At 48.3% G+C, this 25,759-nt stretch overlaps 1 protein-coding gene across 8 annotated transcripts in view; it reads right to left on the bottom strand.

Annotated features, from left to right (window-relative positions):
* The window catches only part of SMARCE1 (SWI/SNF related BAF chromatin remodeling complex subunit E1), a 120,040-nt gene that overhangs the window by 62,426 nt on the left and 31,855 nt on the right, over positions 1 to 25,759 (bottom strand). For 5 of the 8 annotated variants that reach the window (XM_069634552.1, XM_069634554.1, XM_069634559.1 and 2 more), the window contains exons 2-3: positions 24,975 to 25,077; positions 20,970 to 21,005 (exon numbers count right to left, since the gene is read on the bottom strand). In XM_069634552.1, the coding sequence (XP_069490653.1) occupies positions 20,970 to 20,976 (7 nt within the window). In that variant the 5' untranslated portion in view covers positions 20,977 to 21,005; positions 24,975 to 25,077. The remainder of the gene's footprint in view (positions 1 to 20,969; positions 21,006 to 24,974; positions 25,078 to 25,759) is intronic. The other 3 variants (XM_069634553.1, XM_069634555.1, XM_069634557.1) reach the window with 1 other exon arrangement.

Genomic DNA, 25,759 nt, shown 5'->3' with positions numbered 1-25,759 from the left:
CACCAAGGACTCCCTTGCCATCACCGTCAACCACTTTTTCCCCACCAGAGAAAGTCAAAGTCACTGACGACCGAGGAGAATCCGCCGGTAGGTTTCACACCACATGAAGTCCACAAAGACTTTGACAAGTGAAGATCCAGCCGTGGTCATGTCCCGATCGTGAATGCCAACATGACACCAGATGCCCGCTCCCGGGCCTACGCTCATCACAGAGTCCTCTTTGTGGCACCGAACTCCGGTCATCGAGGTGCACCGCACGCCTCGTCTACACAGGACGCCCACAATCTATCATCGACGAACACCGCGATATTCAAAGCTGCAGTCCCAACAACAGTGTTCACCTTTTCTTCACAGCATCTCAATGACAGTGGCACCTACTTTAAAGGGCGTCCACGCACGAGGAACCTGTCAACGAGGCGTCGACAAAACTCTGCTATACTCCGGTACATTGTGGTAGTGGAACATTTTTGGCCAGGAAACAAGACTAAACATAAATGGGCTGGGCTTGTTAATACACTTTATTACAGGCTGCCCAAGTGGGGGATCCTCACACAGAATTGTGTCTTGGTAGCAAGAGAACCATTCTGTCATTGTTTAAACCAACTTGCCTTCCTTCTCAAGTCCCATGCCAATACACATTACTGTTTGATTTGCATGCCATTAGAAACTGTCAGCAGTTGGTGCATTTTAAAAGGAGTCAATAGTTGAATATATTAAGTGTGTTAAATATATATCTTACCCTTACACCAGATGATGAATCTCTTCTACTTGCTAGAATCGCAGTAACGAGTGTTAGGTTTTCTAGCCTCCCCAAGAATGTCCATGCATCTTTGAGGGAGCTGTAAATGTCCAAATTCTATGATCTCAGGAGCCAGGCTGCTAAATTCATGGTCTGTGGGCATTGGTGCATCTTCTTGTCCCTGTCCTGTGACAGCATGTTGTACGGGCAGGGTAGTTTTACCGGTAGAGATAGAGACATCTCCATCAGGTGAGAGAACCATGGCTGCCGGGCCCACGTAGGGGCCACTAGAATCATGGTGACTGGTTCCTGGTGCATCTTGTGCACCATCTTGTTGAGAAGGGGAGTCAGGGAAAAAGCGTAAACACATTTTCCTGACCATGTTATCCAGAGACCGTTCCCCTTAGATCGGTTCTGGGGGTACCTGGAGGCGTAATCTTGGCATTGGGAGTTCTCCAGAGTTGCGAACAGATCTATTTCTGGGAATCCCCATTGTGTGAAAACGAAGACAAGGTCTTCTTGTAGCTGCCATTCGTACTCTGCGGGCAGAGGGAAGTCTCTGCTGAGTTCATCTGCTAGCAGATTGAGTTCCCCTGGTAAATGTTGTGACAACAGGAACATGTGTTTAAGAACCCACTTGCAGATGTTCTGAGACAGCTTGGACAGTCCTGGAGAGTGAGTGTCCCCTTGCTTGTTCAGGTAGTACATGGCTGTGGTGCTGTCTGTGAGGACCTTCCCTTGCAGGTGTGCCTGGAAAGCCTTCAGTGCCTTAAAGACCGCTATCAGTTCCAGCAAGTTTGTGTTTGGACGCTACACTAGAGTCCAAACTCCATGTGCAGTCTGATGGGATAGGTGAGCCCCCCCCCATCCTGTGAGGGATGTGCCTGTGGTTAGAGTGGCTTCCCCTGCGGGGGTGGCAAATGGTTTCCCTATTACCAGGTTTTCCTTCGACCACCACCATAGCGATAGAACCAAGGCTTGGACGACCACCACTAGATCGTCCCATTGTCTGCTGGCTTGACACAGTAGCCAGTCATAATGTCGAATGCTAAAAGTCGAATCCAAAAAAGTCGGAAAAAAAAAGTCGAAAAAAAACCTTGAATGTATTTTTTTATTTGTATGGTTTTTGGGTTTTAGCTAGTAAAAATAAACAGGGGGATGGAGGGGACCCCCGCATTAAAAAAAAAAAAAAAAAAAAAAAAAAAAAAAAATTTATTCTCCACATTTTTGCATTCGACTTATTCACTATAAACCACCTGACACCACTGGCTGTTGAGCCACTCTTGCATTGGGCGCAGGCGCGCGTGAGGTACCAAATATATACAGGACGCCATCATTCCTAGCAAACGCATTGCTTTGCATACCGTCACCTCTCGACCAGACACACATTGAAGGATCTGAAACAGCATATTTTGTACCCTCTCGTTGGAGGGGAAGACGAGGCCGCCCTTGGTTCGAATTAGAGCCCCTAGGAATTGTTTGATCTGGCTGGGGTCTAGGCTGGACTTCTTCTCGTTGGAGAAGCCCAGTTGGAACAAAAGGTCTACAGTCTTTTGGGTATTTGAGCAGCATGTCTCGTAAGAATCCCCGGTTATGAGCCAATCGTCGAGGTAAGGGTTTACTGGGATGGACAACCTGCCGCTGCGACTGCCAGTACTTTCGTGAATACCCTCGGGGCTGACGCTATGCCGAAGGGTAGCACTCTGAACTGGTAGAGTTTGCCCTCCATCATGAACCTGAGGTATTTTCTGTGCACTGGCAAAATTGAAATATGAAAGTATACATCTTTCATGTCCAGTGTTGTCATGTAATCTCCCTGTGAAAGCAGGGGGATTACTTCCTGTAAGGTCACCATACAAAATTTTTGAGGTTTGACAAATTTGTTGGCTGGGCGCAGATCTAATACAGGGCGCATGGTTAAGTCCTTTTTGGGTACAAGGAAGTACACTGAATAAATACCTTCCGTTACCTGTGATAGAGGCACAACCTCTATTGCTCCTTTTAGTAGCAGCAGTTCTACTTCTTGAAGAAGGATGGTGAGGTGCTCCGGTGATAGGAGTCGTTCCCCTTGGGGGTCTGTATGTGGGGGACCGACTAAATTCTATGCAGTAACCGCGGGCTATAGTTCACAATACCCAGCGGTCTGATGTTATTCCCTCCCATGCTGGTCTGTTTTTAATGATGCTCTGGTTAACCAGAGTACCTTCCGTTACAGTGGTTAACAAGCAAGTTCGTAAGGGCTCAGGGACTTCCAAGGTCTTGGTGTAACTTCCCCCATTGGGCATCAGCATAACTTGCCAGTAAGGTATTATTGGCAATTCTGGTGGAAAAAGCTGCCGAGGCTGTAATTCTCTTACCGAGGGTGTAGAGTTTTTCCTTCCTTGTCCGGGGGGTGCTTCGCTAGTTGATAGCGGAACCCCTGCCCTTTTCATTGTGGTAGTTACCACCAAGGAATCTGGTATTGAGTGACCCTTAATGTATAATGGGTCCGAAGGAGAGGGAGTAAAAAGTTTTTCAATTCTTGGGTTGACCCCTCTAACCAACGCAGGTGTAGACAGCGATGGGATGATTCGTCTCTTAACTGAGGCGAGGAGTGGAATGGTCTGGCTAGTGGGAGGTTTTTCCTTGATGATTTTTTCTACAAAATCAATATTGGGAGTCATTTCCCCAGTTTCAATTTCAAAGTGCGCTGCTGCTTTCCGTAGTGGCGCGTTGAAAGTGGGTTGGTCATCTACAGGTGACGGGTTCCTGACCAGTGTGGTTTGAGGAGAGGAAAGGTTCAGGATCTCAGGGTCTGTAGACGCTGGTGGGGACTGCCAAGGCTGTGAGCCACCTTCATCTGGGCCTTCTTCGAAACCCCCCCCCCCCCCCTGCCACATATGTCAGGGTTTTCCTCAAAACCTTGTTCGAGGTTCTGTTGGTCTTCACTATTTAAGAACTCCTCATCCTCTTGGAAGTGAGAGTCTTCTTCAGTGAGGTCATAAGTATCAGTCTCCTCTTGAAGGGGGTCAAATAGTTTAGGATATTTAGCCCTGGGCTCCTCATGAAGTACTTCCCTTGGCCTCTTGGGAGTTTTATGTTCAGGAGTGGACATAAATCTATCCAGCTTGTCCATACACGATTGGAATCTCTCAAATGTCCAATTTGGTAACCCAGAACGGTCTGGAGGCGAAAAGAGGCTTCTCTGCATGTAGCCGTCTAGATCTGTCCCATAACGCCGAGGATAAAGTCCCTTCGCCTTCTGAGAAACTTTCTCGTAGGCTAGAGCCTTCCTTCGACAGCGGGAGCGGTCACTGCCTCCCTTTCCGGCATTCTCGGCGTCTCCCTGGCCTTGTGAGCGGGGTTCGGCGTATCACTTGCCGTCCGTCTCTGGCGGTCAGTGGAAACTATACGAGCCAAGCTCTCCACGATTAATTTCTCCGTCGAGGGTAAACCTGGCGTCGTGCTGGGCGGTGCCGAGTCGCTTTCGGCGACGGTCGCACTCTTATGAGGCGCGTCGCCTGGCTTTTTGGGGGTAGCTTCCTTGTCTGCAGGTAGCCCAGTCGCTAGTCGCGTCTGCGGCAGCGGGGAGGGCTTGCGACCCTTACGGTCGATGGAGGACGCCGGTGGGCCCGGCGTCTCTGTTGACGCTAGGGCTTTCTTAGTCTTTGGTTGTGTGCTTATGTTTACGTTTTCTGTGTTCGTCAGTGTCGCCGGGGTGTTCATCCCCATAAGTAGGGCGTGAGCCGAACTTGTCGGGGCCGGGGACAGACGGTGAGGAGCGAGTACGCTCCCTAGAGAGGTCTACAACCTCCGAAACGGAGGTCTGGTCATCACTGTCCTTGTCACACTCGACGGGTGAGGAATCAGCTCTAGACATAGCATAGGCTGCCCACCTCTTGACCCTGCGGTCCTTTAAAGTTTTTGGGTAAAGAGGTTTACAGGGCGCACAGCCATCCTCGTTGTGGTCGAGGGGTAAGCAACGGTTACACCGCTTGTGCTCATCTTTCCATGTGAATTTGCCCTTACAGCTTGGGCAAAATCTAAACAGAGTCCTCTCCATAGATACAATTAAAGGTGATAACATCCCCGAAGGAAAGGGGGTGAAAGAGAAAGGCATTCTTAGAAGAGAAAGAAATGTCCCACGACCCCCACTCTCCCTACTGTTTTAGGCCGGCGAGGCCGGGCCACGTGTTCGGCAGTGCCAAAGGATCTCCTCCGTCTAAGTCACCGCCGTCGAAGCTCTTACCCGGCGGTGAAACAACTTCGCCGTCGAAGGAGGGATCAAATGTAATGTATAATAAAGGTCGAGTAAATGTTTTGCAATTTCTCAACGAGCTCCGCATTAAGGCGACCAATATCTGGGCGGAAAAAAACAATCTGAGAGACCGACGTGTGAGGAGTTGTGGGTACACTGCACGACACTATTAGGGATAGTGTTACAGACACGCCTTGTCGACGTCCCCTTTTCGACTACGAAAAGCAAAATGCAATACTCCGCAGTGACCACTGGATGTCAGACTATGCACAGCATGTGATTCCTAGCAGATTAACAAACATCAGAAAATACATTACTCACTGTAATCATATTTCTGATGTTTGTATCTGCTTAGATTCACATGATTTGCATAGGCCAATATCTAGTGGTAGCTGCAGAGTATTACAGTGGTTTTCGAAACTCAAAAAGGGACGTTGACAGGGTGTGCCAGGAATCCTATCCCTAGTGTGACATCCACTGTACCCATGATCCTTAGGCTTAGGAGGTCCCTCAGCGACTAAGCATCCATGCTCCTTTTCTCCGGAAGGAAGAGAGGGCTGCATGTGAATCTAAGCAGATACAAGCCTCAGAAATACGATTACAGTTATTAATGTATCCCTTCCAAGGCTTGTGGAATCTGCTTAGATCACATGCTGTGCATAGATTAGCAAGCAGTGTTAGAAGGAGGAGGGATGTGAGAAGGTTCACGAGCGAATAAGTGTAGAACCGCTCGTCACACTTATGTATCTGTCTTGGAATGAGTGTCAATGCAGTAGTGCCGAGTGAAAGTATGCGTTGAGCTCCATGTGGCTGCTTTGCAAATATTGTCTAAGGGGACATTTGCAATAAAAGCCAGGGTGGCACCTGTGCCTCTTGTGGGGTGAGCCCTGGGCGTAAAAGGCAGTGGTTTATCTGATAGAGATGGCATGCTTTGAAATGCGGTCAACTTCTCTGCCTGGTGCCATGGAGACAAACAATCATCTTTTTTTCTTTGCAGTCTGGTCTACATAGTCGAGGACCGCCCTCCTCACATCTAGTGTGTGTGGCGTTTTGCCTCAAATGAGCTGTTGGGTTCCTGGAAGAAAGACGGTAGCTCAATTGACTTGTTTACGTGAAATTTGGACATGAATTTAGGGGAGAACCTAGGGCAAGTACGTAAAACCAGCTCGTCTTTGTGTACGACAAGCAAGGATCCTGCACTGACAATGCTTGTATTTCACTCACTCTTCTTATGGGAGTGATAGCCACTAAGAAGGTGATCTTGTACGTCAGGTGTTTTAGACTAGACTTGTGCATTAGCTTGAAAGGGGGTGCCATGAGCTTAGCGAGTACCACGTTGAGATCCCATCCTGGCGGTGGGTTACAAATAGGAGGGTGGAGTCTCTTTACTCTTTTCATGCATGCCTTGATGGCAGGTACCTTCCACCATGAAACCTTATTATGGGAAGTGGTGAAGGCTGATAAAGCCGCCAGGTGGACCATTAGGGGGTTGAAAACTAACCCTGCATCTAGCAAATGGAGTTTATAAGTTAGAATGTATTCCTTCCCATATTCTATCGGGTTGATTTGTTTAGACAGCACCAAATTACGAATCTTCTCCATTTGTAAAGGAACCGTGTCTAGCATTTGATTTTCTTGATTCTTTCAAGATATCCATGCATCTCTGTGGCAGGTTAAGATGTCTGACCTCTAGGACTTCAGGAGCATGCTGCCAAGTTCATTCAGAGAGTGCAGGTGCACTGTTAGTCCCTCGGGCTGAGTGACTAGATTGTACGGGCACAGGAGTTTGATGGGAATCGCACATCGCCAGTTTGCACAGATGTGGATACCATGGTGGTCTTGCCCACATAGGAGCAATTAGGATAAGCGTCATCGGTTCCTTGTGGATCTTGTTCACCACTTTCCTCACGAGAGGTGTTTGGGGGGGGGGGGGGGGAAGCGTAAGCAAATTTCCCTGATCAGTTCATCCATAGGGCGTTCCACTTGGAACCTGGCTGTGGGACTGTTTTCGCTTGTAGCAAAACAAGTCGATTGTGGGGAAACCCCATAGAGAGAAGAGGTGTTCTACGACTCTTTCGTGTAGATGCCACTCATGTTCTTCTGGTAGGGGAACCCTGCTCAATGTGTCTGCTAGAGAGTAGAGTTCCCTGGAACACACTGCAACGATAGGAACATTTTCCATTTGAGTGCCCATTTTCAAATTTGCTGCACAAGCCTAAACAGATCTGGAGAACGTGTGCCCCCCTGTTTGTGGATATAAAACATTGCTGTAGTGCTAACTGTCAGGACTTGCACAGATTGGTTCTTTAAATGGGATTCTAATGCCCAAAAGGCTTTGAATACTACCAAAGGTTCTAGCATATTGATGTGGTTTTGGGCTGCCGTGCAAGACCACAGACCCTGAGCTTTGTGATGAAGGTAAGGAGCGCCACACCCCGCTAGAGAGGCGCCCGTCGTGACAATTGCCTCCATTTCTGGATCGTAGAAGGGTTTCCCCTTCAGCAGATTTTCCCTTGTCCACCAGCTAAAAGTGTTGGCGAAACGACCACTAGATCGTCCCACTGACCACTTGCCTGAGACCACTTCGTCAACCACTCCTGCACAGGACGCAGGTGCGCTTGAGTAACTAGGTAAATGCAAGATGCCATTATGCCTAGCAAACGCATAGCTTTGCGCACGCTTATCTCTTGGCCAGCCTGATAATGTGGCATTTGCATTAACACATTTTGGACTCTTTCCTCTGACGGAAAGATCAGCTCCTCGTGTGTTTAAGACAACTCCTAGGAACTGTTTGGCAATAGGCTTCACTTTTTCTCGTTGATGGAGAAGCCCAATTGGAAGAGGAGGTCGACGGTCTTTTGAATGTTTTGTCTGCAAATTGGGGGGGGGGGGGGGGGACTCCCCTGTAATGAGCCAGTCGTGCAGGTAAGGTTCACTGGGATTGCCTCCCTGCGTAGGTGCGCTGCCACCATCGCCAGTACCTTCGTGAATACCCTATTTCGAGGCTATTTCGAAGGGCATTACCTTCAATTGGTAGTGCTGGTTCGCCATCTTGAAACGCAAGAATCTTCTGTGCGCTGGGAACACTGAAATATGAAAATAGGCAATGTTGCCATGCAATCCCCCTTTTAGTAGAGGGATTACCTCTTGTACTGTAGTCATGCTGAACTTTTGTGGCTCGACAAACTTGTATGCAGGGCGCAAATCTAATACTGGGCGCATTGTTAGATCTTTCTTTGGCACAAGGAAGTAAGTTGAATAAATACCCCTGTTTGCCTGGTTGGCCATGACGACTTTGATGGCGTCCTTTATTAGAAGAGTGGCTATCTCATTGAGGAGGATACGCTGGTGTTCTTCTGAGTGGATCTTTTGGCGTGAGGGGGTGGTTGTGGGGTCGTTGGAGGAGTTCGATACAGTATCCACCAGCCTCGGACTGGCCGCATCGGTCGATCGGCCACTGGCCGATGACCTTTGGGACCGGGGGCCAGTTTGAGGCCACCCCTGGGCCGTTTTTTTTTGTAAGTGAAGTGTTTACAATTTGCATTGCAGACACATGTGTCTGCTGCGAGCCTCCGCGCTGCACGGCCCAAGCTGGGCCTTTTTTTGTTGTAGCTAGCTGTAACTGTAACTTAAGATTTGTATGCCGCCCGCACAGTGCTCAGCTCGCTTGGGGTGCTGGACCTGAATTCCGAAAAGGAAGGAATCAATCTCTCTCTATCTCTCCCCCCTTCCTGAAAGTTGAAAGCAACTTGTGCCTGTGGGGGGCTGGGGCGGCGACAGTCTTAGACAGACTCCGTGCCGCCACAATCGGTGGACACGTGGGTGACTCACTCTGTGATATAGTGGGCCTCCTCCTGACCCTGGCATTATTTTGTTAGCCACGAGTCAACGAGGCAGCCCACAGAGAGTCAGCCAGCCCAGTGCCCTCATAATCCCCATTGCCAAGAGACTGACACCGAGTGGACTCGCCGAAGACACTCCAGCTGGCAGCAGGCCAGGCTGGCCAGCAGACTAGTGGCCAGCGGCCACCCACAGCCTGCCCTGGGCCTGGCCAGTGTCCTCTGAGCCCGCCCCCCCGCCACCCCCCAGCAGCAGGTAGACTGAGGCTGAGCCGTGAGCCCCCACTGTTTGCATCGAGATCTGACCTCCTGTCACACCAGGCTGCCAGTGCCAATTTGGCGACGTCGCAGAAGTATCTACAGTGAGTGAGTGCCAGTGGGGAAATTAGCGTATTATTTATTTTACTCTGCACAAAGTCATGCTGTGTTGTTGTTAGAAATAGCCTCCTGGCCCTTTAGGGGCAATTTTCACACAAGTCTCCGATTATGGAGTCAGTCTGAGTCAGTGGTGACGACAGTGTGGTTGGACTGGACTGGAAGCCGGATTTGATGTCAGCAGCCAGCAATATGAGTAACTGGGTACAGCCAGCCAGGTGACATCACGATAAGCCATCACAAGTGCAGCGTTTGCAAAGGGTCGTGTCATGCACTGCAGAAGTGGATACGCCCCTTTGTCCATCCAGTTAAGTCCTAGAATAGACTGTCAGTAACTTACAGTAAGAGCATGTTGAACTTGTGTTTTTGCAGGTACTTTGTACCCTTTCAAATTCTTTACCGATGCCCCATCTTCCGGAATCATGCACTTTGCGTGGGATAACACAGCTGTACCTCCAACCCCGGCACAGCTGTGCAGGAAAGGCACTAACTTGTCCAGCGCGAGCCCGGCCTGGACATAGCAACCAATGCGCCGCCTTGTGTTGAACGGTGGTTGGCCCCTTAAACCCTCGCAGCCCATTAACGAGGGTCCGACCTCCAGGCTTCGCTGATTCAAAACATGATGAAACCCAAACTGTGCAAACACATCTCCATCGTTCCTGTGACCGACTACCCGTGCGCACTTACCATGTAACCTGCGCTCCTCGCATGGTAACCAAAGCCATGCCCGTGCGCCATGTGCGCAATGATTGCGCAGGCAGTATCAGACTAAGCCAAACTTTCTGCCAACACCACGGGAGCCCACTAATACGTGGTCTGCCGTCTTGGACTGATTGTGGCCTTTGTGTGTTTCAGAACTGTGGCGACGACTGATCTGGACATGCATTTGTTTGGTCCTAAAATGAATGCATCGCCCGTTCAGATGCGTCAGTTGGTAACTGCCAGCTTGCCACGGCAAGGCCTGGTGACATCATACTCCCATTGTTGTGTGAGTGGCATGTGCCATGTTTAATCTGGTTGCTGGTGCTCAGGCACAATTGGTTGCCCTCTCCAGAGAGATTTAAACATCTCCCGTAGACGCCAATATTTGTAAGCTTGTATACCAATATAAGCACCGTTTTTTTAGGTATGGTCCTTGTTCGCTGCCAACCTCTTTCAGCTTGCTGGAGCACGAAATAACTGCTCTTAATAATACTTTGTTTCTTAAATAGCACCTTCTTTTGCTGCAGACTGGCGCCGGACACACAAGTGGTGAAGTTTTCACCCTACTCAATGGTACCCATGTTCTACCCTGCGTTAGAATAAGGGTGCCCACGCGGGGGTGACTTTGGCCAAATCCCAGAAGGTCAAGCGACAGAGCGGACCTAAAGCAAACGCGTGCCCTTGCGGATGTGCACATGATGCAGGTCACACCAATAGCATCCATGCAGAGAAAAAGCAGCATGGGTGGTATTACAGAAACGTTTCACCAGTGCCATTCGCACTAGGGCCAAAATTGCCCCCGCGCAAAAAAAAAATATTCTTTCACCGCATTTCTGCATCAGGGCAATGTTTGCATAGTAGTTGAAACTGTGAAATTAAGTGTGCACGTCCTCTACACACATCCTTTTCTTTCATGCAGGCTGCATTCCAAGAAGCCTTTGTACATAATATGCATCGATTTCTGCTTTTTGGCAGGTGTGTGCTCCCTTTGCTGTGCTTTACGTGGGGTAAGAAAATTTTGCGGCATGGCTTGCATGATGGGCGTGGTCTAAGACTTGATGGGCATGTCCTAAAGACAAACATCTAAAAATGTTGTGTCCTACATAACACAGACTGCTTGCCGCATTCCTTAAAGTATACCAAATCAAAGCTAAGCATGCTATGATGCACACAATACCCTCACAGCCCACTGCTGGCATACTGTGCCTATAGTGCAAACACTACGCTCAAAGCCCACTGCTGGCATGCTTTGCCAATAGTGCACACAATACCTTCACAGCCCAGTGGCATACTGTGCCTATAGTGCACACACTACCCTCACAGCCCACTGCTGGCATACTGTGCCCATAGTGCACACACAGCTGGTCTCATAGAGTGATAGCAAATTAGCACAACGAGTAGAGCACTCGCTTTGACATCTGTGCAAAGCCTGCTGACGCAGGTTCGATTCCCGGTGGGGCCAAACTCAGCCTTTCATCCTTCTGAGATCGATAAATGAGCACCACACACCGTGGGAAATAAGCAGTGCTCAGATACCTGAGAGGGTTTGTAGCGCTATATTAAAAAAAAAGCACAAACTGCCGTCACAGCCCACTGCTGGCATACTGTGCCTATAGTGTGCACAAAATCACGAATGATGGTTTGAGGGCCACTTTTTTTGAGGTGAGGGGTGGGCCACTTTTGAGGCGAGGGGTGGGCCACTTTTTTTTTTGGTGTCCGGGCCTATTTCTTGTCCCAGTCCGACCCTGGTATCCACCTGCTATTGTGGACAGCACCCATCTGTCTGAGGTGATTCCCATGAGCATGTGAAGTTGGAAACGCGCCCTCCTACTGGAGAGGCATGGGTGGGCACCTGAAGCGGAATGTCACCGCTTACGAGGTCGGGTGCTACCTCTAAAAGGGGTGCCCCTTCCACGACCACAACCTCTGCTTTGTCCTCTAGGATAGCCGTAGGAAGACCGACCGATTATTGCCCCAGGAGGAACCTTGGTTTTGACTGTAATTGTACCTGTTGAGAACCGTGGCCGCGAAAACAGAAATTTCCATAACCCCTTTGGCCGGGTGGCTTGTTGGTGAGTTGGCCCAACGATTTAAGTGCATCATACTCATCTTTGGCTGTTTTAAGGGCGTCCTCAACGGCCTTGCCGAAGAGCACATAGGGTTCAATAGGCGTGTTATTAGTGTGGCTTGCGTTCCTGGCCTGAAACCCGATGCCGCAGCCACGCATGACGTTTGATAACAGTACCCCGAGCAATGATTCTTCCGGCATTGTCCGCCGCCACGTCAAGGTTGGTCTCAAGTAAGCAAACTGGGATTTCAGTGGTTCTGGGGCAGAAGATAGTAGAGCCGACATTTCCTCCCATTTGTGGCAGTTATAACTAGCCAAAAGGGTAGCATTGTTTGCAATTCTGGACTGGTAAGACGTGGAGGAGGCTTTCCTTGTCGGGTTGGGCCTCAGAGGAAGCAAGGGGAGGTGCGGGGGGTGGAGGGGTGCCCGCTCTTTTCCTAGATGTAGTTACAATTAATGAGTCTGGCTTCAGCTGCCCTCGAATATACAGTGGGTCTGAAGGTGCAGGTTTAAAAGGCTTTTCTACACGCGAGTTCAGTCTGTGTGAGGTTAGGGGCTTCTAATGTCTGTTGTATCCTGCGCTGTACTGACTTCAGTAAGGTAATAAACTGCGCCACAGTTTTCTTGTCCCCAAGGATCTGTTCTTCAAAGTCTCCATCCTCCTGCACTTCCTGGGTGTCAATTTGAAAGTGATCTGCGGCCTTGGCTAGCACCTCATTAAGAAGGGGTTGGTTGTCAATAGGAGAATCAACTCTAGGAGTATCCTTATCGTTAGGTGAGTCTATCGGGTACGTATTGGCCTCCTAGTCAGCCTCCTGGTCCTCATCGTCCCCATAATAAGGGTCTGCTGCCTTCTCATCGTACTGAGGGTCAGCTGCCTCTACAATTGAGAGGCCCTCGTTTTCAGAGTCCGGGTCATAGAGCTCTAGGACTGTGCTACGCGCTGGAGCTTCTGTACAAGACCTTTTAGAAGGGGGGTTGAGAAGGTCGAGTAGAGACTTGAGACCCATAGGGAGCTGTGTGTGTGGGGGAGGGGGCTGGATTGAAAACTCTGAAGTATGTAAGGTCTTTTTCATAGAAATTGGCCATAAAGGACATTCTCCTCATGACCCTATCTAGGTCTTGTGAAGACCATTCTGCTGAATTTGGGATTATCAAGGGTTGGGAAGGAAGCCCTAAATCTTTGTCTGTGGGAGGAATAACCCCAAATATTTTAGGCCTAGTTTGGTTTGTCCTCATTAGGGATGGGCCTAGTTTCCTTAGGCTTCTCCTTCTGAGAAGTTGTTTACCTATGACGGCTTCTATCCCTAGAAGGGGTCTTTGAGGACTTGTTATGTAGATTCTCCCCCACCCCCCAACCCTGGCACCCAGAGCCGTATGTAACCGACTGTTTGGGGCCTACTACCTGATTTGACGCCAAGCGTCAACTTTCGGGAGTGGGAAGGGCCGAAGCCTCGTCTGCGGACGACCGGCCTTCGGAGAGTTTTGCGTGCAACACGTTTGTCGTCCTTCGACGGTTGGGTCCTGTCGTGCGGCGATCTCAAACGGGAACGTCCAGAGGACAGGGACTCATCTGACCTTTCCATGGGTGCCGGGCGTTGTCGAACACTCAACCCATGTGTCGGGTCCTGACTTGGGGTGTGTGATTTTTTTAAGCGCTTTTGCTGCCGAGCGTAGTCCCCACAACATGGCCGCCGGTCTGTCCTCTGCGGTCGGGGGCCAGCGCTTGGGGTAGCTCCGGCTACCCATCGCCCTCGCCGTCCAAAACGGCAGCGTTGCTGCCATCACTGAAAGCGCCTTCTACCTCCATGGCCTCAAGCCGCCTGGCGTAGTGGGCCCAGCATTTTGTGGAGTGGTCCTTTAAAGTCTTGGGCTTGAAGAGCCTACACGCTCGACAAGATGTTGCGACGTGGTCTCTTGGTAGACACAAGTTACAGACTAAATGCTTGTCGACGCACAGGAATTTACGATTGCACATGGGGCAGAATTTAAAACAGGGTCTTGTCCAGAATCACAAACTATGGCAGCTGGGCGAAAATAGTGTAGGAAAGGGGTATATACATCCTAGAATGACCTCCCCACTCTCTCCCTACTGTCTGGGCTGAGGCACGGGGCGGCATTCCTAGGCCGAACAGTCCGTCGTGGTAGTCCTTCGACGGGCACATTCTTGGTCTTCACCGGCATGATGTTTCGAATGTCGGTAGAGTAAAGGATAGGAAGAATGTACTATCGACAATTGAAATCAGTCAATGGCTTTACACGGAAAGAGTAAATTCTAGACAGATGAGTATAGCAATCTGAGGGACCTCGACGCGTGAGGGATCATGGGTACAGTGGACGTCACATTAGGAATAGTATTACTGGCATGCCCTGTCGACGTCCCTTTTCGAGTTACAAAAACAACAACACTGTAATACTCTGCAGCTTCCACTAGATATTGGCCTATTCACAGCATATGATCTAAGCAGATTGCACAAGCCTCAGAAATATATATTTTATTTGTGTTATCACATAAGTGTGTGGGCATTCCTTTGTGTGGGGGGGGGCGCTTGGGGACTACACTGTACTTCCACACAGCCAGTCCAATAGCACAGCGAGTAGAGCGCTCGCTTTGACATCTGTGCAGAGTCTGCTGAAGCAGGTTCGAACCCCGGCAGGGCCAAACTCAGCCTTTCATCCTCCCGAGGTCGATAAATGAGCACCACACACCGTGGGTAACCATAAGCAGCGCTCAGATGCCCGAGGGTTCGTAGCGCTATATAAATGCTAAATTATTATTCATTATTATTATTATTACTACTACTTAAGAACCAACCTGCATCACCTCCCGAGAGACTAAGCCTTGGTTGCTCGTCCATACTACCATACAGAGAATCTTGTCTGGGGTGATCTGTGCTTCTACTCTGCCATATAGAGGGCAGGAGTACAGATAACCACCCTCCAGTCCTTACATTGGAGGCGCTTTTGATGTTGGGGCAATGGTGGCAAATTACGTATAATACACCACTGCACTGGCCACAGGAATGGCTAATCTCACACATCACAATCTTGCCTCTTCTATTGGTCTTCCCTCTTCCTTGGTCTCCCTGTCTCCCTCCTTGACCCCCTCAAATCCCTCTGCCACTCTGCCACCTGTACCCTCTGCCTTATCGCTCCCTCTGCCTTCTCGCTCTCTTTGACTCCATCTCTAACTTACTATCTAATCTAGGCTGGCTTCCTTTCCACTCCCAACTTAAATTTCACTTCCTTTGTCTTGTCTTTAAATCTCTCCATGACCTTGCCCCTCCATATCTCCTCCTTCTCTCATTCCACACTCCCTCTCAACTTTCTGTTCCCCCACCCCCTGGTGCCTCTTCTCGTTTCCGCTCCCTTCAGCTTCTTGCCCCTTTACACTGGAACTCCCTGCCTCTTTCTATCTGCTCCATCCCTACCTATTCTTCATTCCGTTCCTCCTTGAAATCGCTCCTTAATTCTATATCGCTATATAATATAAATAAATACAAACTACAAATCAGTATACAAAAAAATGCAGTTTTGCTGTTCACATAAATCCTCTGCCTACTTACACCAGACTACTCCTCAACAACTCAGACAGCAGAATGTGGTTCAGCCTACGAATAAATAGGCACGCTGAACAGCCCTGCTAAGCCTTTTGAGCCAAAATGCACACATGCATCATGATCGTGCCCCAGGACCTCCAACAATCTGGACTTGTTCCTCCACGGGCATTCCCACTAACAGCGCATTTCGACTATAATAAATGGTAAAATTGGTACAAGTACAATACAATATCCATCCCTTAAAAGCCAGAGCATAGATCAGGCCTGTTCTATTACAGAAACCGGTCTTTAAAAACCTTGTTGGTGAAGGGTTTTCCCATGGCTGCTTATTGCACGAGATACCCATTTTTATTTTTCTAGTTGAAGAGTCTATATATATAAAAAAAAAAAAAAAAAAAAAAAAAAAAAAATAGATTCGGGGGGGGGGGGGGGGGGGGGGGGGGGAAGACAGCCCTCATCTACGAAAAACTCATCAAAATCCTTTTCTACGGGAAACCTGGTTACCAGCAGCTTCATGTATAGAAGAAATTCATTACCAGGGCATTGTCCATGACAAATTCACATGTTGAATGCCCATGCATCTCCATTGGCACTCGGCAATGATGCAGCCTTTTAATTTCCTTCACCCTGGATGTACCAACTCTGATAAAAGCAGTGGTTACCGCTCAAAACACCACTTCGGGTCATACAGGGTGTGTTGTAGGTCTTCGGTGCGAAGTATAAATGGGATTTCAGCCCTAAGAATGTTTTCATATATATCGCTGCTCTTCTCAATCTACAGGAAAATCCAACAAGCTTCACTGTTGGCCATTGCCACCCTTCCTTTTTGGCACCACAGTGAGCGGGTCCTCCTCCTCATTCCGACATCCAATATAGACTATTACCATCAGTCAACTAGGCACTTTTAATATTAGCCCACGGCCGCACCTCCCAATTAGTACTACAGTCACCAACAATTCTCCTTGCCAACAAGCCAGCAACCATGTCTTCTTCAGGCACAACTAGTAGTGCAAGTCTTACTGCTCAAAGGAGCTGTGGATGTACGCCATTTCCTCGTCCAAATAAAGTTGGGTGGGTGGATACACATCGACATACCTACGCAACCTCAACATATTCCTCCACTCACTATCCTTCCAAAGTATTTTGTAAAATTAAAAAGGAGGTTTTTGCCCACCTTGCCAAACATGTTATTCCATCATTCTTGGACAAGTAGGACACTTAATCCAGGGTCCTGGTCATCCCTGTTGCAAGTTCCTGTAATGGTGGTGAAAGGCTGCCACTTTGAATTCAAAGTCCCTATTGCAGGTCCTTGGTTACGTCCCAGCAAACGCTTTCTTCCTGGAAATGCAATTGGACAAAGTCTCATATACCGATAACTTGTTCCGACAGGCTAAACATCATCGCCAAAACAGTATGTCAGCAACAAGATTAAATCCAGAAAAAAAAAAGAAATCCCATCAGGGATGATGTCAGCTTCACATGCGACCTGTCTAGGAGTTCCCAAACGCGGATACCGTCCATTGAGATGACAAGTTGTTCCTCACAAGTCCATTTTACATTGCTCTTCAGGAAAATCCAGCCTCACGCAGGGTGCTCCTTTCGTCGCAAGCAAACCCCCAGGTCACAGTTATGATACGTCCAGGGCGCCCACACCAGCGAACTTCACACCATGGGTCTTTGGTCAGAAGAACAAAAATCCTTGCACATCGACGTCCTGGAGTTGAGGGAGGTGTTCTGGCCACAGAAGCCATTCACCTCAGAAAATGTGATTACAGACGACGCAACTATTATGATCTACATCCGGAAAAAGAGCGGCATCAGATCAGCGATCCTGTCAGCCAAAGCTCAACCACTCTGGAAATGGCATCGTTCTCAGGGGATGCTCCGGTCTCTTTCCACCTCCCAAGCACCCACAACTCCGGAGCAAATTCCCTCTGTGGGAACTCTGCTGCTGCCGCAAGTGGGCCCTCCTCCACTATCGTTTCTGGCATATTACGAACATGGTAGACAGACCTGCTTGCCACCTGGGCACATTAAAATTGTCTTGATTTTGAAAGTGCATTCCCGCAACCAAGTAGTCTGGGTGACAACCAGCATAATTACATGGACAAACTATTTCCTCTCATACCTCTAGTCTTGTTTGCATTCATGCAATGGCGGTGCAGACTGACTCTGGTGGCCCCTGCGTGGCCAAGTCAGTTTCAAATTTCGTTGCTCCTGGCTCTTTCAGCACCACCAGTCCAGCTGCCGCAAGCTTTCAACCTCCTTTCCAGGTGGAGCGGTCCGCCTTCACGACCCAGCCACGCTCCAGCTTACGACCTGGATGCACTTTGGCCAGGTATACATGCACTAGGACGCCAGAGGCATCTTGATGAACGTTACACTGACTATGCTCGCTATTTGCTAAAATGTGCTTTTTCTGCTGCTGCAACCTGGAGGGGTAAAACGCAACCATTTCACCTTGTGTGCAACACCCATTACCTGGGTTTTTCTTTTTGTGCATTTTTTCACTGAAAAGCCTCACTGTTGGTCACATTTGTTTACGCCAACTAGCCTGCCTTGTACTGCCTCACTCCCTTCTCCCATTGGTTGCTATTGGTCCTGAAAGGCCAATCAGCGCAACCGGGAGGCGGGAGCTGGCCAAACAACTAAGGCTACTTGGGACTTTTCTTCACCCAAGCAACTGAACTTCCATGATGCAGCTTGCCTTACTCATCAACTGAAATATAGGGACGAGTAGTGGCTAAACCACCTATGCAGCACCACACAACTACTAAGCCATTAGTGATCCAGATTATAAAAGGTGAAACAGGCACATGCTGACTGGTATACCTCCTTTGGTAATGTGGGCAGAGCAAAGGCTGTAATCTTTGAGATGCATGTGAGCTGAGAACAGTAGCAACCAAGAGACTATGCTTCTGCCAAATCGAGTCAGTGTTAAATTAGACAAGTTGAGTGGCTGTGTCAATCAGTTAATTCCATGGAGTCAAACGGGCAATTGGTTTGATCGATTCAGTCCACAGGAATGGTTTGAGATGGCATCTGGATGTGCAGACAAATATTCAAAGATTAGAGTGGCAAAAATACCACTGAATGGTTTGTAACAGCGCACAGTACATTTAGAGGCAATGAAACAGTGTCTAACCTACTTTGGGTTGTTGGGAGGCCCAATACAGGGTCTCTAGGGCAAGGCAAGTCCTTTGAGTCTGCACTTCAACTCCAGGAAGTTAACAAGTGTTTCAAGGCGCAACGAGGCAAGGGGGGCGAGGGGTGGAACAGAGGGAAGCCAGACAACGATCCTACTAGGCCAGGTGTCATTCAGATCGCGCACGTGCATGGGAAGGGGAAATGGAAAAGTGCAGGGGTAAGGGGCAGGGGAAAAGTACTTTACATGGGATAATAGAACAAATAAGAAATAAAACAAACGGCCAGCTGGTGTCAAGTGCAGCCATAAGTGCTGGTAGGGGGACTGTAGGGATACAGAAAACAGTCCCCAGGTGCAGGGGTTGCCATGGAGGCAGTGCAGGTGTGCAACTAGCGGGGCCTGGGCCCGAGATCAGAAGGGTGGCCTGGTAACCAGTGCAGTTTCAGCCAGGAATTCAGCAGGGGAGAGGGGGAGAGAAAGCAGGCGCAAAAAGGAAGGTTTTTAAAAAAAAAAAAAAAAAAAAAAAAAAGGTGCTTCGGGAACCGGAGATGGTTCGCCTCAAGTTTCAGGGAGGCTGTTCCAGAGGGAGGCCCCATCCGAAGAGAGATCTACCACCAACTTGTTGCTTTGAGAAGCGACTGACCCTGGGGTGGGTGGTCCCTATCCGACTCCCAGCCTTCTTTGCCGAGACAAAAAGAGCGATATTGAAATTCTTGTGGCAAGGAAAGAAGGTGAAAGTGGCATATTAGGTCTGAACATTGCCCAGAGATAAGGGAGGGGTGGGCCTACCAGACCTAAAGACATTATGAAGCAGTCCAACTAAGGAGTCTGGTCCACCACGTGCGCGGACAGAAGGGACTCCAATGGCTGGATCTTGATGACTTCAATCTGGCCCTGCCACGGTTGCAGAATGGCTATGGGACCCGAGGAACAAACTTGCACGAAGACTATGAAACCACCCAATTCTTGGCACTATATGAGAGATATGGAGGGAGGGGAGGAACACAAGGGGAAATCACATCTTGGCTCTCTCCATTGAGTCACATTTGGTCCCCAAGGATTAGAGAGGATATACCAGACCATGGGAGGTTCCAGCCTTGGTTCGAGGCAGGTCACATGAGAATGGGAACTATGGAGATGGGGTAACTTTCTTACAATATCAGGATTGGAGGAGGCTCGGAGAATAGGCCTCCTGCCGGTCTTCCACTTCCTCCAACTCAAAGGTGCCCTTAAGAGGCGCAAATGGAAAGGGAAAAGTCCAAAAGGGAGCGGACCCCCTTTGAACAGATCCTCAACACAAGAACGGAAACAAGGGGGCTCATCTCAGTCGTGCTAATAGGTTAAGGGTTGACCCATTACCCGCTTCTAAAGCTTAAGTGGGAAAGGGACCTTGAGATGGGAATAGAACCAGAGCTATGGGGGAAAATATGTAAAGGGGTCGCGCAATAACGAGCCAGTACAAACTCCACGTCATCAAGTTGCTCCACAGGTGGCAATATGACCCACATAGATAATCCAAAATGTTCCAGAGAATTGGAAGGGAACCAGCAGGCGGCTGGACCCCTCCTTATACTCTTTGGGATGGAGTAACATGAAGGAGACTTCAGGAGATCGACAGGGCTGGCAGCCCCACTCATACTGGCTGCCTGAGCTTGCCTAGCTATGGGATGGAAAGCACCTAGCATGCCCACGAAGAAAGAATAAGATGTGTGGGACGAACTTCTGTACAATGGAGAAAATGGCTGCAGCCCTATATGGGGGGAAAAATGCCAAATATGGGCAACTATGGGGAGATTGTTAGTAAAAATGTATCTACCATTTGAGAGTTTGTATTGCATGGGGAATGGATAAAGAGGCCTGGGGTACATACTGATGACATTCAGATAAACCACTCAATGTTAGACTGACACCCACCCGAGGAGATCCATCGGATGACAATCATTCAGGGAAAAGAAAGTTGCTCACATGCCAAGAAGTAGAGGACAACATGTTCCATCAATTGCTGGAGGAGAAGTCATTCCCGGGAGGAATGTTATTAAGCACACACCCTAGATATTGCCTCTTTTGTTGTACACAATGTCTTTTGAAAACTCAAAACCAAATAAATAAAAGCAGCAGTTAAAACAGGTCTATATTTGCAAAAGTTACAAAAACAAACATTCCGCCACCTCACTTGGGCTAAAACATGGTGGGGAAAAAAAACCTAACCTATACACCCTACCCTTAAAAGGCAGGCAAACAAACGTGCGGTACAAATTCCACTTAATTTACAGAAGTTGCACATTACATTCTTTATATACTCACTCGACATGTTGGCAGATATGTTCTTCTACAATATGCCTGAAATATAAGAAAAAACATCAAAATGCAGGCCAATAAAATAAAAGAATTATGCAAATAAGTCTACTACCAATGTTCATAAAAAGTACTTTTTTCCATGGTCCATTTTAAACATGTTCACAGATAAAAAATAAAAAAAAAAAATGTAAATCCATTATGGTACCTACCCCATATCAACATTCACATAGTGTATTATTGACTAAGCCATGCTTGGCAGCTTGGTTATGTTTTATGGCATTTGTATAGCAGCTACTGCCTTTGTATGGGTTCAAAGCACTGTAGGGAGAACGATCTTGGAGGACGGAAGCCCGAGATAGGAGAATTGAAAGGAGGATTTTTGAATGCATGCAAGCCTTTTAGCCAGCACGAAGGTAGGTGGGGCGGATAAGTCCCTGCTAGCGACCCATGGATATCCCTGCTAGCGACCCATGGATATCTGGATCGTGGATGGGTGCAGTGGTAAGACGTTCAGGAGAGTACATTACTCAAGGAGACCGATCATGTGCCCAGCTGGACTAGATGTTATGGGACTCAGCTGCATTCTAATGGCAATGGTGATCTGCAATAATTTGCCTTTATAACGCAGATCTATGCGGGTGGGTGGCTGTGCACTGGCAGGGATGAGGCTACGTTTCATTATGGAGTGTGATAGGTACCAGTGAATCAACGCTGCTATCTATTTGCCATGAGGTTAAGCAAATCGTATCGTACTCAGTGACAGTAGTCACTTTTATGTGGGCTAAGTACTGTCTGTCTCCTCAAGTGACTCATCAGTGCCCGCAGCTACCTGCATTAGGGGTGATAGTTCACGCAGGATTTCGACTGGGTCAGTCAAGAAGCAGAAGGAAGTGCCAGGTCTTGAGTGCCTTCCGAACAGCGAGGTGATCCTCTATGCGGCAGATAATAAATGGAATTAAGTTCCAGATGGTGGAAGATCCCCAGTCGTGGTCGATTTTGCAACTATCATGACAAGGAGGAGAGCTGTGCCTGATCTCAGGTTTGTGGTGGGTCTGTAGGGCATGAGCTTGTGTTGTAGATGTTCTGGTCCTGTGTTGTGCAGTGCTTGGTGGGTGATATATTGCCCTGAAGGTGGATCATCGACAGATTGGCAGCCACATTGCTGCAGAATCTTGAACCCATTGGAGTTGAAGTTGTGATGCAGGGGTGCCCAGATATAGGATATTTGCATTGTCTAGGCGCAAGGACGAAAGCCAAAAGGCTGAGATTGTGGGCGAGGGGGGGTGGGAGGTCAGGTAGGGGACAATGCATCAGAACTTATTAACAAGATTTTGACACTGAGTTGATGTAATAGTGACAGGAGTCCATAGTGCATCAAAGGTTTTTTAATCTGTTGGATGTAGAGGGGAATGGGCCTAGAGTGAGCACCCAAGGGGGGCGTTGGGGAAGACGGCAGTCTTCCCGTAGATCATGATTTCAGATTTTCCGGGTTTGAGAAGGTGGTGGTCAGCAGTCATCCTGTGGTCGATTTCTGTGAAGCATGATGCGAGGTCGGGCTCAAAGGGTCCTTTAATATCTTGAAGACTATTTGGGTTTCATCTGTATAGTTGTAGCAATACAGGCAGTGAGCGATTGAGAGCAGGGAGGGCAGCTCAGGTAGATGTTAAAGAGCAGAGAGTTAAAGAGAGGTGCCCTGTGGCACTCAGGGCGGTGAGAGGAGAAGCATGTGTGTTATTTGGGATCAGTTTGAGTGGAAGGAGATCCACTTCAAAACTGCATCCCCCACGTCAAGAGATCGTTTAGGGTGAGGTGGTCAATGCTGCGGAGATGTCGAGAAGGATTAGCGCAGCACAACCATCTGAGTCTGAGGTTCTTTTGAGGGTTCCATGTGTTACAATCGCGGCAAAAAGGCAGTGGTTTTGCCGCCACAAACCATGTAAAGGATGTGGGGGGGCACCACTGCAACCCCCAGATCCATTATACCATTTAAGGGAAGTGGGGGACACCCCATCTACCATTAAATGGTATAATGGGGTACACCTTTACCAGGTCAAACCACAGCATTTCTGCCACAATTTTTTGTAAAGGCAACATTTTTGCTGCAATTTTATTACTGCATACCCTTTTGAGATCATCCCAGATAGAGACTAGGCACAATTCAGTTCCTCGTGGTGGTCTGAAGTCTGATTGGGCAGGGTCAAGGTGGAGGCTGGTTTCCGTGAAAAGGCACAGCTGGGTGCAGGCTGTTCCGTCGATTAGTTTAGCTATGAAACTACAAGGTCTTGAAGACTGTTGGGAAAGTGCCTGAAGTGAGAGATTAGTTAATAATCGATCTAGCGATGTTGCCGGCACAGGTTGCGGATAGGATTTCTTTTATGAAATTATAGGAGGGTGGGGCTGCCCAGGGGATCCTACAAGCTGGTTGTTGGCTAGTATCTTTAGAAATTCAGGGTGGGAGATTGTGGAGAAGGAATAGAAGAGAGAAGGAATAGAAGAGCACACAAGTTTACGACAGGTCCAAGGGCCCAGACGTGGATGCTAAGAGGCGAGGTGCGAGAAACGCTATTTTGGTGCGGATATCAAGTTTTCTTTCCAGGGCTATGCTGTGGAAATGGTTAGAGAGGCAGAGTGCTTGTTTATTTATTGTTCACTTGTTAGGCACTTATACAGGGAGCAAACACTGTTTCAAAGCACCCATAGGGCAACAGGGAGGTGACAAATTACATCAATAAATAGTTAATTAGTTAAATAAAGAAGATAGTAGGGAGGGGAAGACAAACCTATGCCTTGTGAGTGTTCAGAACGTGCAATTGCAGAGGGGAGAGTGGTATGGTATAGGTGCTGTGGTGCTCATGGTGAGCAGCAGGTGAAGTGCTATGAAGAAAAGGTAAATGCACCCTCCAGGTGGAGGGTGAGCCGAAGAAATTGCAGAGGATGGACAGCAGCTGAGATAAGAAGTGGGAGGTCAGGGCCCTGAGGATGCATAAGGGCCCTGCACTTCAGTCAAGCTACTGTGCGATTAGCAGGGGAGAGGGAGTGAAGCAAGAGGAGAAGAGGAAGGTCTTCAGACTTTTCCGAAACTTAAGGGAGGTCCTGCTCAAGACAAAGAGGGAGGCTATTCCAAAGAAGGGAGCCAGCTGAGAAAGCAAACGTCCACCTGGTCTCTGTTTAGCAAATCGCTTCACACGCAAGGAGTTGGTGCCAGAGGAACGCAGGTCTCTAGAGGGGGGGTGGGAGGGGTGGAGCATTTGGTCAGAAAGAGTTGCAGACTGGGGGCAGCCTTTTGGATGATGCAGAGGGATTTGAATTTAATCCGTGCTGCGATTGGGAGCCAGTGGACACATCCCTGGGCTTGAGGCCAAGGATAAATCTCACTGCTCCATTCTGGATTAGCTGAAGGGTGGACAAAAGGTAGATTAAGGAGAAGGCTGTTGCAATAGTCAAGCATGGAGAGAACCAGAGCCGGGGTAACATTGAGTCTCTGGGGGAAGTTGAGGAAAGGTAGAATTCCTTTCAGAAGGAAGAGCTGAAAGTGAGACTTCTTGACAAGGTCCTGAGTATGAGGGAAGAAGGAGATAGGAGTCGAAGAGGACTCAGATTCCTGGCTTCCCAGGAGGGAGCAGGAGTGGAGGACCCATGGAGTGTTAGGACATTTTCTGAAGTCCAACTAAGGGTTTAGCAAAACCATTCAACCGAGGCAGTACAGGACTCCACTCTTAGTATAAGTCTGTACCACCTGAATTCATGGTAGCGTTGACAGAGTAGTCAGGCTAATCTTATGAGGGAGAGAGGGCTGTAGAATCAGTACACAACTGGTCCAAAGAAACACTGAAACACTATCGAGGTCATTACAAGTTGGGCGGTAGCCCTTAAATGCAGCAGTAACACTATTATTGCTGCATTTAAGGGTCCACCCAATCATGAGTCTGGCAGCATTTACCCCCATGCTCCATGTGCCAGAAAAACGCCAATTTTCTGACGCAATTAGTGCGGTGAATGGGGTATACTCACTACAGCCCAACCCTTGATCCAACGCCGGGTGGCAGCAACTCCATTAGCACAGATGGTATTCTTGGCAGCAATACCACCCAACTCGTGATGAGGCACCTATGTACTGTAAAAATAAAGGATTTATTTAAATACATGTAGGCCCAGATACATCTAGGGGTAAATAAGGCCCAGATACATCTAGGGGTAAATAAGTACTATCACATATTATATGAAATCACAATCATCAAAACACACTATGCTTGAAGGTACCCAGACAAAAGCATAAACCTTATTTGGAACAACAGTCGTTCTGGAGAAGTCAAACCTTACACATTCAGTATAGGCCACACTGATTCTTGGGGAGTAAAAACCAATGGTTACTTTCAGATTACAAGGGAGTAATTCAAGGGTAGTAGACCCTACCAGTTGCAGAGTGACGCTCAGTAGCAAATCACAATTAGTCAACTGTAAAATAGACGTTTTGTGCATAGTGGAACACTTATTCTAGGCACATTAAAAACCTATAACTACTTTTGTGAGAACACAGTTATACTAGGCGAGTAAAGCCCAAGGATGTAATATTCAATTACAGGTGCTTTTGAGATCAGTGAAACACAGATTGAGAGAAGCAGTAACTCCAACTTATTTTTGGATGGCACACAGCTAACCCAAGGTAAGTTAAACCCATATACTTTTTCAAGGAGCCATCGGCAACTTGGGGCAGGTATAAACCGAAGACTCTTGCGTCGTCTAAAACAGCACAGCAAAAGCAAAGCCCAGCGTTACACTTTAGTGAATGACTCAAG

Source organism: Ambystoma mexicanum, chromosome 13 (genome assembly GCF_040938575.1).
Source record: "Ambystoma mexicanum isolate Mex_15411 chromosome 13, UKY_AmexF1_1, whole genome shotgun sequence".
NCBI lineage: Eukaryota > Metazoa > Chordata > Amphibia > Caudata > Ambystomatidae > Ambystoma > Ambystoma mexicanum.
The sequence above is the reverse complement of the archived record's forward strand: the minus strand, read 5'-3'. Positions and strand labels throughout refer to the sequence as shown.